This window comes from Pavona decussata, unplaced genomic scaffold (assembly GCF_977016875.1).
Source record: "Pavona decussata unplaced genomic scaffold, jaPavDecu1.1 SCAFFOLD_98, whole genome shotgun sequence".
Taxonomy (NCBI): domain Eukaryota; kingdom Metazoa; phylum Cnidaria; class Anthozoa; order Scleractinia; family Agariciidae; genus Pavona; species Pavona decussata.
This window is the reverse complement of record NW_028145514.1, coordinates 557,501-570,878: the sequence shown is the minus strand read 5'-3', so window position 1 is coordinate 570,878 and position 13,378 is coordinate 557,501. Positions and strand designations below refer to the sequence as shown.

The window sequence follows — 13,378 nt, the reverse complement described above, 5'->3', positions numbered from 1 at the left end:
GATGAACTTGTTTTCATGACGCACCACGAGGAGTACTGAAGTCACCGGGTTAACTAACAAAGAGGAACAAAAAAATGACTACAAACGTCTTTCATTCCCTTAGTTGTTTAATTTGGCCATAGAGAAATAAAAAAATATTTATATATACTCGGGGAGATGGGTGGTTACTTGCATTACATGTATAGGGAGAAGGTTATCACTAATAGAATAGTGGGGGTACTCTCTTGCGTAAGCTATGTAACCCAAAAGAGTACGATTTCAATCCGCTTTTGTCTGCCAATTCTGGACCTGAAACAGCAATACTTAAGGCTTTTTTATTCTGGGGAGGGGATTTAGACTTACGACTAGATATGGATGAGGCAAGAGCGAAAACGTAAACCAAAAAGCTTAAATTTACATATCTGGTGCAGCATGTGAGAGTGAAGTCTAAAGTTGTGTCACCTTCATCATAGCCTCGAGACACCTATTTATCCAACAACAAGGCCCGTTATACAGCCATAATCTTCATTACTTACATGGCTTGCAAGCTATCCGCGCTTTGTCAATCATCCGCTGTGTAAGTGCGACAGAGTAAAACTGCAAACACGCCACCCGGCCATGAAAGTACCCGACGTCTCTCGCGATATTCCGTGCTCCAACTCTAACGTCAAACTGAGTAGCGATCTCTATTCGTCCAATTTGTTGTGATGCCACCTGGTGTCCGTCATCCCACAGCTTGACAAACCCACTGGAACTGTTGTAACTCACTCCAATGAAATGCCACTCATTTCGCCGCAGGATTCCAGCCTTTGCTACTTCAGGTTTAAATTTTTGGTCACGTTGGTTGATTCGCACCGCCAGAGTTTCGCCGCCGTCACGGCTAGTTTCATACAGCTGGACACCATGTCCGTCTTTCTTGTAGTTAACAATGGGACCCTCTCTTCCAAGTGGGTACACGTACAACAAGATAGTAATGGACATTTTTGTATCCAGCTTCTCGGAGTGCAACTCGATGTAGGAGCCCATATGACCGTGGACCTCAATAGAACCTCCGGGTTCCCCGTGAATCCCCGGAGAGAATTTTGTGCCTTTTGTTTGACCAGTGCCCTTATATGGTGAAACATCATTTGCCAGAGTTTGGGTGTTGAATGGGTACACCGCGACTGGAAGAATCGCAAACTCACAGAAATGGAAATAAGCTATAAAGAGAAAAAAAATATACAAGGTAATAGAACTTTGATAATTATGTTTTACAACCAACTTTCACCTTCTGGGTTATTTTAAAACCACTTCCTTTACAAAACGCTATTTACTCAGAAGGGGCGCCCACTGAATTAGTTCTGAGTATCTCAGTTCAGGAGGTATTATTTGCCTCAGTTACTCGGTTTAATTGTAAAGAACAAGTTAAAACACTTAAAAGTGTTTTATAGAATTTAATCTCGGACGTACGTGGTATGTAAAAAAGTTAAGTTAAGTTTTCACTTTTAGAGGGATAAAAATGTCCTATCAAAAAAGAAATTGGCAACCTAGGATTTTCGGAAATTCGGGATACGATTCTGTTTACTAGGATTCTCTTTTATTTCATCGTTCAGCTAAGGAAACGAATACAGAACACACTTTTTATCTCCTTGAACAAAGAGCTGTAAGAAAGGCCGACCTACAACGGTCAAGACTCACAGAACACCACTTAAGGTATACATTGGTACTATTCCAGACAAGCAGGCGAAACATTGAGGCGTAATGCAGTAAGGCCATGCCTCTTGATTTAAAATTTAAAGTAGTTAGCCTGGATTTTAACAATACCACGGACGATATTTACATCAACCTAATTTAGTTTATCCCAAACTGTTTACGGCATAATGATGTTAAAGCGACGTTCTTTCTCCTGTTGAGTAACGAAGATTATGCTGTTCAGAGCATCAATGAAACCACACCAAATTTCTTGAATGCCCTGACGAGGCGACAAGTGTTCACAAATTCTTGTTGCTGCTGTAACAACCACCACGTAAAGAGTGTTTCATTTTATTTTTTTGAAAGGTTTTCTCACTTTTTGAACTCTTACTGCAGGGTAATTCACTTGAATTTCAGCCAGGAAAATGTGACGTCGCCTTTTAATGGAGAAATCGACATTTAACGATGATGAATAATCGGTTGGTGAACCAACAACCTGCCCCCAAATTGAAGGACTCTCCGAAGCCCCCCCCCCCCCCCCCCCTCCCCCCCAGAGGGATCTGGTATCGGCGGAGTTTTTAACAGGAAAATTAGCACAAAAATTGATTGAAATATGTGTTACAAATTTTAAGTTAACGAAACGAAAATGAGTTCCTCTGTCGGTTAGTCGAAATTGAAAATACTTCCTCTGTGAAGATATTTTCACCTCTAGCAAGGTATTGCTGTCAAAAGATGAAAACGAAGAATTTTTTAATCTAACACATATTTATCGAAGAATTGATTGACAGTGAACTCCCACTTTAAATTGAATGGTAGTAAGATTAGCGAGTTTCTTACAATATGATGTTAATAGTTGTCCATTCTATATGTTTCTTGGTGAACCAACATCTTCCTCACTGATTTCGCAATAAAGTTTTACCAATTCTTCGCACGCCTCAGCAAGAATTTGTTTGAGATCCAAAATTGAGTTTGTATATATCACTTTTGAGCGACAGCGGTTGTCAGATTATGGCACAAACGGACGGACAATTGGCCTCATACGAGCAACTGTTGAGTTTGGCAGCAAAAAGTTCGATATAACCTCTGTCGAGTCTTTGAGAACCAAGGCAAATACTTGGTTATAACTTCCCTCGAGGGATGAGAACAAATTAGTAAAAGTTGAGTTTGGCAGCAAAAATTCTGTGGAGTCTTTGAGAAACCAAAGCAAACACTTGGTTATAACTTCCTTCGAGTGATGTTAACAAATGAACAAATGTTGAGTTTGGCAGCAAAAATTCTGTCGAGTCTTTGCACAATCAAAGCAAACACTAGGTTACAACTTCCTTCGAGTGATGGGAACAAATGAGGCGAAATGCTGAGTTTGGCAGCGAAAGGTAATTTAAAGGTTTTCGAGCCAAAGCAAACATTCAGGAAATTGAAATGAGGTGGTATCAAACGGTGTCACGTTCTTTTTAGTGCAAATAGTACCGTATTTTTGAGCTTAATGAAACAGGGAATCTGGAGCCAGATCCTAAGTTAACATGTATCTAAGTATTGTTTCTTGACAATAGGTTAATGTTGATAACAATAGGCTATTATTAGGAAAATACTTGGGATACATCTTAATTTAAGAGGGATTCAGGTGCACGGCAACGGTTTGTATCGGTTGAATTTCTGTTCGGAATGCCTTGATCGCCTGAGAAATCCCGTATTAAATTGTGAGTTTTTTTGGTGAAATGTTACCTCAAACTTTCGTAACAACTGAAATCTAATTTCCTTCGTTTTTGGATGAGAAAATATGTCATTTTAAGGTGGAATGTCAACAAGAGCTTTGAAATTCGGGGAACAACTTTTCCTGACATAAAAGTTACTGCGACTGAAATTTGCAGCAAAAATATCAGAACATAACGATCTTTCTTAACTTAAAAACGCCGTACTATCCAGAAACATAGTAAACAACATGTTTACTAGTTTGTTTAAATGTTCTCTTTGAGTGCCCTTCTGAATTCCTACGCTGCTGTTAGCCTTTTCTGAAAAATGCTAACTGGTCTTATTTCATACGTTTGCTCCTACATAAATAAAAGAATTGATTTTATCCTTGTTACGAAAGTTAAAGTGTCTAGTATTTCAGCAGAGAAAACGCTAGTTTTTTGTATCGGAATTAACACCAAAACATCTGAGGCGATTAAGGCTTTTTGAACAGATAAAATTATTTCGTCGAAACTATTAATTGAGTTTCCCTGTATTCAGATTAACCGACACCTTGCACATAAATAAGCATCCACTGGTAATGTTTTACCGTGTTTACGCTGTTAAAAAGTCTTGGAAAAAGTGCCACGACATTGCAAACTCAGTAATTTTGAAGAATATCGACTTGTTCATGTCAACTAGTTTGCCAACTGGTTTCGCGATATTTACTCAGAAAGAACGTGCAAGTTGAGTTTGCCAGTGGCGGAGTTTGCCAACCTAAAATTTAGCGACACAAAGGCGGCTTTATTGTAGACTTTGACAAACCACCAAGTAATTTTATAGTAAGTTTTTACTGGTAATATCTATTACTGATTTTGCGCTGTTAAAACGTCTTAGTAAAAGTGCCACGACATTGCGAACTCAGTAATTTTGAAGAATACAGGCTTTTCATCTCAACAAGTTTGCCAACTGTCTTCGTGATATTTACTTTCAGAAAGAACGTGCGAGTTGAGTTTGCCAGAGTCGGAGGTTGCGAACATAAATTTAGCGACACAAAGGCGGCTGTATTGTAGACTTTGACAAACCACTAAGTAATATTTCAAACTGACGAATTCTTATCCGACATAAAATAGAAAACCTCAAAAACGACACTCTAAATTAATAAATGAGATGTATTAAATAAGGATCTCTTTTAAACTGCAGTAATTCCACCCGCTAATCACCTAGCCTGTAGCTCGTACAAGCTCCAATGGTTTCTCTAGGGCATCCTCGCCATATGTCTCTCTCTCTTTTGTTATTCATTTATCTTTTACATTTTAATTTCTTTTTATCTTATAATGATGTGTAAAATAATGGAAAAAAATAAACTGAAACTGAAATACGTTCTATTAACGTTTCAGAGGAATTTGGTATAGGCAATTCTTTAACAAGAAAATAAGCGGAAAAAAAGATGAAAAGTGAGTTACAATATTTAAGTTAAAGCATCAAAAGTACATTGCTTTATACCTTGCTCGAAATTGAAACTGCTTCCTTTGTAAATACAAAGACATTTCTCAACCTCCAGTGGCTTATTGTCGTGAAAATGTTAAAATGGAGGAATATTTAATTCACCACATATTCATAGATAAATTGATTGAGATATCACTTCACCATTAACTAACACGTTAAACTGACAAGTATAGGAAGATAAGCGAGTTGCTTATATTGTGATGTCAATAGTTGGCCCATTCAATAATCTTCTTCGCACATTTTAGTGGCGAAAATTTATTCGAATATATTTTGTCACCAGTTAAAGGATCTTAACATATATTAACTCTGACACAAAATGAGCAAAATCAGACACTTATGTGTCATTCGATTGACAACGACACGCCCTAAAGGCAGTGTTTTTTGTGAGAAACAACGGTACTTTTTTGTTTTACTCGGAAAGCACGCGACAACTTTACCGATACCTTACCTTGGGACGAATTTAAAACCAAACTGCCTTCAGTTTTATAGTCACTCAGAACCTAAGAAGACAATGAATAAATACGTGAATTAAAAGCGAAATCTGAAAACGTAAAGAAACGATAAAGCATAAAAGGCTCCCGATTTGTCTGGGTAAACTGATGGGAGGATTTTTAAGTCATAATTTGCACGCTAATCGGACTTGTAATTTTTTCAGGCAAATTTATTACCACCGTTATATCTAGTGGTCGTTTAAAATGTCGAACAAGCCCGAATTTTGAAAAAGAAAAGCTGAATGAGTAAACTTCGTCTCCGATGGGCTTAAAATGTTCTGTTAGCAAAGCAATTTTCTCTTTCTGAAAGTAAAAGTTGAGTTAAGTAAGTGGCTCAAACGTTGGAAGCTGTGGATCTGTGGATAAAATACTAGATTATCGCCAAAAAAGACAGCAAAACCGAACACAGACATACGCACAAAGAGAAAAAAGTTGGCTATTGAGCAGAAATGTCCTGTGGTGTTGCTTACGTTCGGTAAGGGGTTTCAGAACATTTTGTATTGGAATCGTTCACAGATCTCTTTATTGTGGCCATTCATTCAATTGCACTCTATTGCGTGGTGTGGTCCAGTTTTTATTGCACCGTACAATCATGGAGGACGGGGTGGAAGGGAAAGACAAAGAAGACGGGGTAGACCATGAATGACCTGGAGAGGAAGCACGGAGAGAGAGCGGGAAGAGATGGGATGGCAGTCGTGGAGGGCCGCAACTACATCTGCGAAAGACCGAGATGGACGGAAGGCTTCTCTGGATGGCTTCAAGTGCACTCCAGGGCACGAAGAGGATAAGTAAGTAAGTAAGTACAATCATGGCTTCTGTTTATAACTTTTGAGTCTGAATGAAATCTTAAAATGTGACCGCTCATATGAAAGCTACTGAAAATTACCGTATTTAACCTTTGAGTCTGTAGATCAGTAATATTAAGGAGTTCTTGTCCGTTTCTGTGCTGCTTTTTGTTGTTTCAATGTTTTGAAAGTTCACTGGATTTTAGGATTTCGTTTAAGGGTTGGACTGTAAGAACTCTGGTCATTGAAACCATCAAAGTCTGAAATTTTTATACTCACCACACCAAACGTTAGCGAGAAAAGACAATAGTCGATTACAAGAACACCCATATTTCCAGGGATACTGAGCCATTTAGATCGGCGAAACATTATATCGTTACATAATAATCACAAGCCGTTAAGATTCTGTTGAGTTCGGTAGATAAATTGCTCAAGCTAATTTATTAAACCAAAACACCTTTAAGCCAATGATACCGCCCGCTAGCCATCTGAGTTCTTAGATAATACTGTAAAGTATCGTCATTTGTTTTGAACGTGTGGCAAACAGAATGACCAAGATAAGATACTTTGGCTGGCGGAGAGTTTTTCGAGGTCTTAATTTCTTAATCCCTTAGTGAGACCTACCTGTAGCAGAATACCACTCACGAAAATTAATTCCAGATTCATCTTCATTTTGCTGTTTGAACCAGCATTTTTTATTCCAAGCACAATGAATTGTCGTGGAAGATCTTTCTCACTTGCGGTTGACCAAATAATACTTGAAGTTCCTCCTTTGAGGCGCCTATTTTTGTGGTGTAATAGCCATCCATTTTTGGCAGGAAACTAAATACAGCAGTACTTGTTGACTTGGTAATTAGACAAAATGGATTCAGGAACGGTTAGTGCCATTTTACAACAAGCAAGTGCTCAATTATTTACATGTTGCTAACAGACTAATGTCTATGTTGTGGTGCAATTTTATCCGTGGTTTCAATTGTATTTTTCATTGTTTCAAACTTATTATCATACATTACCATACCTAAGAACAATAGGATGGTAAAATTTGAACGAGGCATAAGTTTTCAACCACAGCATCTACAAAATAATGTCGGCAAAATTTTTTGCGGTAGTCGGCCGGAAATTAAACGGAGCACAAATGAAATGGCAGTTGAAGCGTTCACCGTATGACGACCATTAATAAATGAAGAATTTTTAATCGGCGCATTGCTCGATGTTTGTAAACACAGGTATAGACAATTAGACAAAGTAAACATGTCACAGGAACATAACTGGTGCGCTAAGTGCTCTTAAACGGGTGCCAATTTTGTACCGAACGCAAATCAAGTTAATAAAGCAATAAGCACGGTTTCATCGTTTTCCAAACAGTCTCTAGTAAGAGAGGCCTGATCACATAAACTATCTAGTTTCTTTTAGGTCTCCTCGCCACTCTTTTCTTTGCATCTTGTTATAAACCTAATTTTGTGTGGCAAAAAAAATAAATAAATAATAAATTAGACAAAAAAGACAAACAAGAAGCTGTAGACAGCTTATGATCGGAGCGCCTTTAACATTGGTTCTTGTACGCCGTTAGGTTCTAGCAAAAAGCGAAATGCGGCAACGTGATGGCACCGAGTGGCATAAGATCTTAGTGCGGCAGCATTGTTAGTTAAAACGAAGGCTTATTTCATAACTAGATAGACTTGGTGAAAGTTCTTTATCATAACTGCATCTTTGGGGTTGGGGAGGGGGGGGGGAGGGAGGGGAACTTTTATTGAAAAGTGACCGGGGGTGATAGTGACAAATTTTGAAAGGAGCCCTTTAGAGGTACCAGAATGTCGTTTTGTGAACATGGATAAAATTTCAGGTACCACGTTAGATCGAAAGGGGTGCCATATCGCTCATTTTAACCTCTAAAAGATAATTATGACCGAAAATTATAATCGTGTCTGCACGCATGCAATAGAAAAAAGTGTAGATTGTTTAACTTCTAAAAGCAATACATATTGCTTATTTGAATAAAATTTTCGGCTAGAGAAGCCTTAATCTATTATTTTGTGTCTGCTAATTCTTATTTGCGTTTTGGAAAGCAACCTATAAACGTTAAACATTGACATTTTAGCTTGCGCGGCCAATTTTAGCAATTGACGTTTTAATGATTTTAAACTATTATGCACCAGTTTTAGAACTGAAGTCATTTTAAATTTTGTTGATTAGTTTGTTCTTTCCAAATCGGTCATTGTATCAGTCCTTGTGATGCAAAGAATAAATTCGAGTTCACATGTTGCTTTTGCAAGACCCATTTGTTGCATTTTCGTTTTACAATCCAGGACAGTTGCCAAATGAAGTTGCCTTTATTTATGTTGAAATGACAATTAAGGACTGATCCGCGAGGGACTCTTCTTTATATATATAAAAAAAGACCAAGTAAGTGCCATCATATCGCAGGCTCACAATCACCCTTCATTGTGCATGTGGGCAATAGTGACCCGAGAAGAATTTCTACAACTACTACTACCACTACCGCTACGACTAGGCTCGGTGGCTACGCCCCGAGTACTAAACGAGTACACGCTATCGCCTTAGTACAACAATCCATATTTTATTAACAAATTTAACATAGATACTAGGCAGTTTATTTCTCTAGAAGGGATAGTTGTTTTGAGAAACACTTCTTCTAGACATTATTGTCTTTCATTCAACCATTATAACACATTTGCAAGAATTCAGTCGTAGTTTGATCACCTTTATCAAAACGTCTTTTATGCTAATAAAGCCCTTGGATTGGCTTAAAGTTTTTTTGTCGCAACTGTTTTCAGTGAACCATCCGAAAGTAATGGCTACCCGAAAGTGGCGGCGCCAAAGGAGCCGGCGCCTTTGGCCTGCTAAACCTGAAAGTAACGGGGGGCGTCACTTTCGGAATTCTACGGTAGACCTCTCAATTTCTTGTGTATTTGAGGCTTTTCAAAGTGTTTAAATTTACCCTCAAACCTCTTAGCCGATCGTCGCTCAAACTATGCATTTCTTGGATTGACTTATACAAATACATGAAGAAAGGATAGCTCTTTACATCTGCACAAAACCATTACCATTACGGGCGGAGAGTTGAATTCAAAAGAACTCTTATTGTTCGGTAAAATGGCGGACTGCCAAGGCCACTCGAAACCAGCCCTCTCGGTATTTTGCAAAGTAAAAATTATTGAACTGAATACTGCCTCGATACATCCATTTCGTAGTTATGATCCACAAAGACGTTTACATGTCAAATATGAGCTGCGAATCCGTGAGATGCGGTGGCCGGCCAAGTTCGAATGTTACATTGATCATTATTGCTCTTAATTCTTTCAATTCTACGGCTAAAGCCTGATCTTTCATTCTCAAAAGCGCGTGTATTAGAAACCAGACTACATTAAGTGCCTCGTGCAATATAATACATAAACAGCACCACAGGACAGGCTCGCTCACTATAAACGTTTACCTGAATGATCACACTAAAGTTTTCATCACAGGGACTGTTAATGTACAACCACAAGTTGCTTTACCCATGCTTCGCCGACCGCGACATTAGGATCAAAATTTTGAATTTCCCTTTCAAAAATTACTCCTGTCAGCGTGGAAATTAGAAATGCAAATTTAAGCGTTGTTAAACTTGCCCCGGGCAAAGATACAGCTAACAATAACAACTTTAGTTCGACCGTTTTACATGTAAGATTGAAAAATACAATGGATTTATAATATTGTAGATAAACAAACGACAGTAATGGAAAAACAGAAAAAAATATTAAATGTGAAGCTATAACTAAGCTGTATCATCACCGCCTTTATACCCTCGGCGGAAAAAGCTGTTTCCATGTCTTTCAGCGCCAGAAATCAAAAAGCACTGATCGCTATCAACGTGCTCAACAAGCTCACAAACTCTGGTGTGAAAAATGTGTTCCCCACATTTTTTCATTCATTACGAGAGTGTAAATTTAGTAATAACCTTAAATATTTGTTTTATACTTATACTAGACTTTTTTTATTACTCTGTCAGCTTAACTATAAACATTAACGTTTACCGGCACGTGGTCAATTTTGTATAGTCGCGAATTGTGGTACGTCATTTGCGCGAAAAAATTCTCCAAAAGATGCTCCAGTATTTTTCAACAAATGTGCTTCGATACAGACTGTACGCGACAGTATCGTTGTGGTGGAGAGAAAAAAAGTTGTTTTCCTTCTTTCTGAAAGTTAAATTCAAATTTTCCAGTCCTACATACAAAAAGCGCGTTCGGCCAGAATGACATTTTCTCCAGTACTTACACCTCGCAGGGGCCTGCGGTTTGTGGTTGTGTTAGTGATGTGTAACGCAATTCTGGTTCACATCGCTGCCACGCACGAAGCTGTGGAAGATAAACATCGAGAAGACCCACAAGCTTATCCAGTGTCTGCTGATGGCGCTGAAACTGGTGAAAAGCAGCCTTCCTTGCTACACCGAGCGCGAAGATCAGTTAAAAAGAATGGGACTCCGACACTGTCGGACGTTGCAAAACGACTGCGAGCCTTAGAAAAAAGGTGAGCTTTGATACTATTTTCCAGTTCCCATGGCTTTCCAATTTCAAAATTTATTTTCATACTACCATAGTAATTTAAGGTAAAATTCTCAACGATTTCAGTCAATCAGTGCACATAAAAGTAGATTCATTTTATATCAATGATCTCAAATTGGAGGAGTAACTGATGTTTCAAATAATCCAAAACCATCCGTACAACCGAGACATTTTTTAAGACACAAAATCCTAAAATCATTTATCGCTATTATATTTGTACTAGAGTGTGAATTTTTAAAAAGGCAACTAAATCAGTCGCTGAATAAGAGAGAAAATCAGAGAAAATTACCGCACTCGAATGAGCAGCATAATTTGACTTGTCCTAACTTCTGAAGAAGAATTCGCTTCTCAAAAGCATCATACGCAGGTTGAATTTCAAACGATAAACGTGAACTAGTATTTTTACCATATAAATTTACGCATTTACACTTTCCAAATATCAAATGGATAACAGAATAAACGTATGTTATATTATGTTTTGTATCAATATTCACAACGGGATTATATATATTTAAAAAAAAAAACCCTATTGTTCACAGTTAAAAAAAAAAGAAAAAAAACGCCGGTTAGTGAATTCCTTTTCAATCAGTATTTAATCCACACAACAAAGAGCACCAAAGGGAAGTAATCAACAGCTTTAATTTAATGTTCACCATTTAGGATTTTATGCAAAGATTCAAAACTTGAGACTGTACCTTCTATCTCTTAGGGGAACCCGTACCTTGTCACTCCAGTTTTTATCAAGCGACAAAGAAATATCAGCCATAGACTCAAAAGCTAAAATCGGCTGACACAGCATCTGAAAAACACATCTTTAATAAATAGAAGAAATTTTCCGTGTTATGTCGATCTAAAGGTTCAGCGCCACTGGCATTTTTTTATCCACAAACACAAAAGTTATGCCCACATTCTAAGAATGAAGGATACTCTGTTTTAGTATCGATTCAATAACTGGAGCTAATATATGGTGATGTTTCTGCAGACTTGATGGATTGCTACGATTCCCGTTCAAATCAAGTGACTCGTCGCTTTTGGCCTACCTTCTTGGTTAGTATAAACAAAGACTTCGTCAACACGTTTCAGCAACCATGACGAGAAAGAATTTGAGACTGTATACATCTAAGACCCAAGCTTTCGTTGCTTAAGGCAACGGAATAAATTGTGACGTACTAACATGTGTTCATTTGCTTACATCTACATATAAAATGACACTTACAAAACTCCTATTACCCACATTAATTTTTCGGGTTACGCTAGGGCGGTCAGTTTACAGTTTACATTCTACTATTATAACTCCCATGAGAAGTTGTTTCTTTCTTGCGATAAGATCCAATTTTTTTTTAACCCTGTTGTTTAATCTTACAGGGCAAAAGAATGGAAATGGAAGGATGGGACCACCCGGGCCCCCTGGGCAAACGGGACCAAAAGGTATCCAAAGGACCATAGCTAGTCTTTAGACAGCGAGACTCTGCAAACATTGGAATTCAAAGTAAAAGCAATGACTGACAGTAAGAATAAAACCTATGCTAGCAATGTTTACTTTGCGTCTCACTGGCATAAGAAGTTTCAGCTTCATTGATCAAGTCACACTTATGATCAATTTTTCATATCAAAAACCGTGTAAGAATAATGGGAAAAAAATCTTAATCCGAATTAACTCTGGCGCAATTAAGCTGGCTTTGATTAAAGCGAAGGAAGCAGAGGAAGAAATCCTCGCCCTTTTTTTAAACAACTTATTTTTTATTTAATCTTTTGGGATCTAAAGTGAATGAAAGAAGGAAGTTGTAAGCACAGCAAAAGTAAAAGGTCGTTTTCTTGACTTATTATAATTTCTTTCTAAGTTCTTTATACTTCGATGGCTTACCAGGAGTTATAACAAAACAAGATGAATAAAAATTTTCAAGTTTCTAAAAACAAGCTGCCTTAGCTAATTGATCATGATCATTGTATTGCAGGTGAGCCTGGAACCAACAGTGGTCAGTCAGGGGTGAAATATACTCGCTGGGGAAGGACCACATGTCCTACTGGTGCCGTTATAGCTTACAAAGGTAAATAATTAGATTTCAAGAATAGGGCATTTTTGTTGCAATAAACATAAAAAAAGAAAAACATTGTTTTTGGATCTTCAACAATTTATTATAAGAAAATACTTCGCTTTTAACCATATCAAAATTACAAATAATCAAAGTTTTCGATTTGTCACAGATTACGGTCACACTATCTGCTCATGTCTCATGGAAAAACCAAGCCGTGAGATAAAAAAAAGTAAAATGTTCAATAAACTTTTACCAATGTAGTTATTTAGTTCGCAACAGCAGAATACAGTTTATGAAGTAGAATCCATATGAAAATTAGCCATGTGGAATTTTTCATGTTGAGCCAATGACGTCACTTCCTGTAATTTGAGCCTTAACTTCCGGAATAAGGCCAAGTAATGGCGGCCGTGAAATCTCGAATAAAAAGCCAAAAAAAAAAACTTCCAATCGCCGTAAAGGATTGAAATTTGGTAACATGAGTCAGAAGGTCATATTCTACACGAAAATGCAAAAAGATGGAAAATGAAATTTTCGTCCCAGGGGCACTTTAAGAGAAATCTCCATAATCATGATGCACCTTGTGTTGTCTGATATGTCAAGTCACATGGCTCCATGCTGATGATGCCTGCAAGAAATGACTGTCCATCTGGATGGACCGAGGAGTACCATGGGTACCT

General features: G+C 37.8%; 2 protein-coding genes across 2 annotated transcripts in view; both read left to right on the top strand.

Moving 5' to 3' along the window:
- Window positions 1–10,228: 10,228 nt before the first annotated feature.
- Window positions 10,229–12,721, top strand: LOC146472493 (uncharacterized). The gene is made up of 4 exons (XM_085119206.1): window positions 10,229–10,630; window positions 11,648–11,712; window positions 12,031–12,093; window positions 12,621–12,721. The coding sequence occupies exons 1-4, from the start codon at window positions 10,356–10,358 to the stop codon at window positions 12,719–12,721; spliced, it is 504 nt and encodes a 167-aa protein (XP_084975332.1). The 5' UTR covers window positions 10,229–10,355.
- A 531-nt stretch (window positions 12,722–13,252) lies between these two features.
- LOC146472492 (uncharacterized) overlaps window positions 13,253–13,378 on the top strand; it is a 536-nt gene continuing 410 nt past the window's right edge. Inside the window, exon 1 of the mRNA XM_085119321.1 lies at window positions 13,253–13,378. This exon is cut by the window's right edge and continues 410 nt beyond it. Within this exon, the coding sequence (XP_084975447.1) occupies window positions 13,314–13,378 (65 nt within the window). The 5' untranslated portion in view covers window positions 13,253–13,313.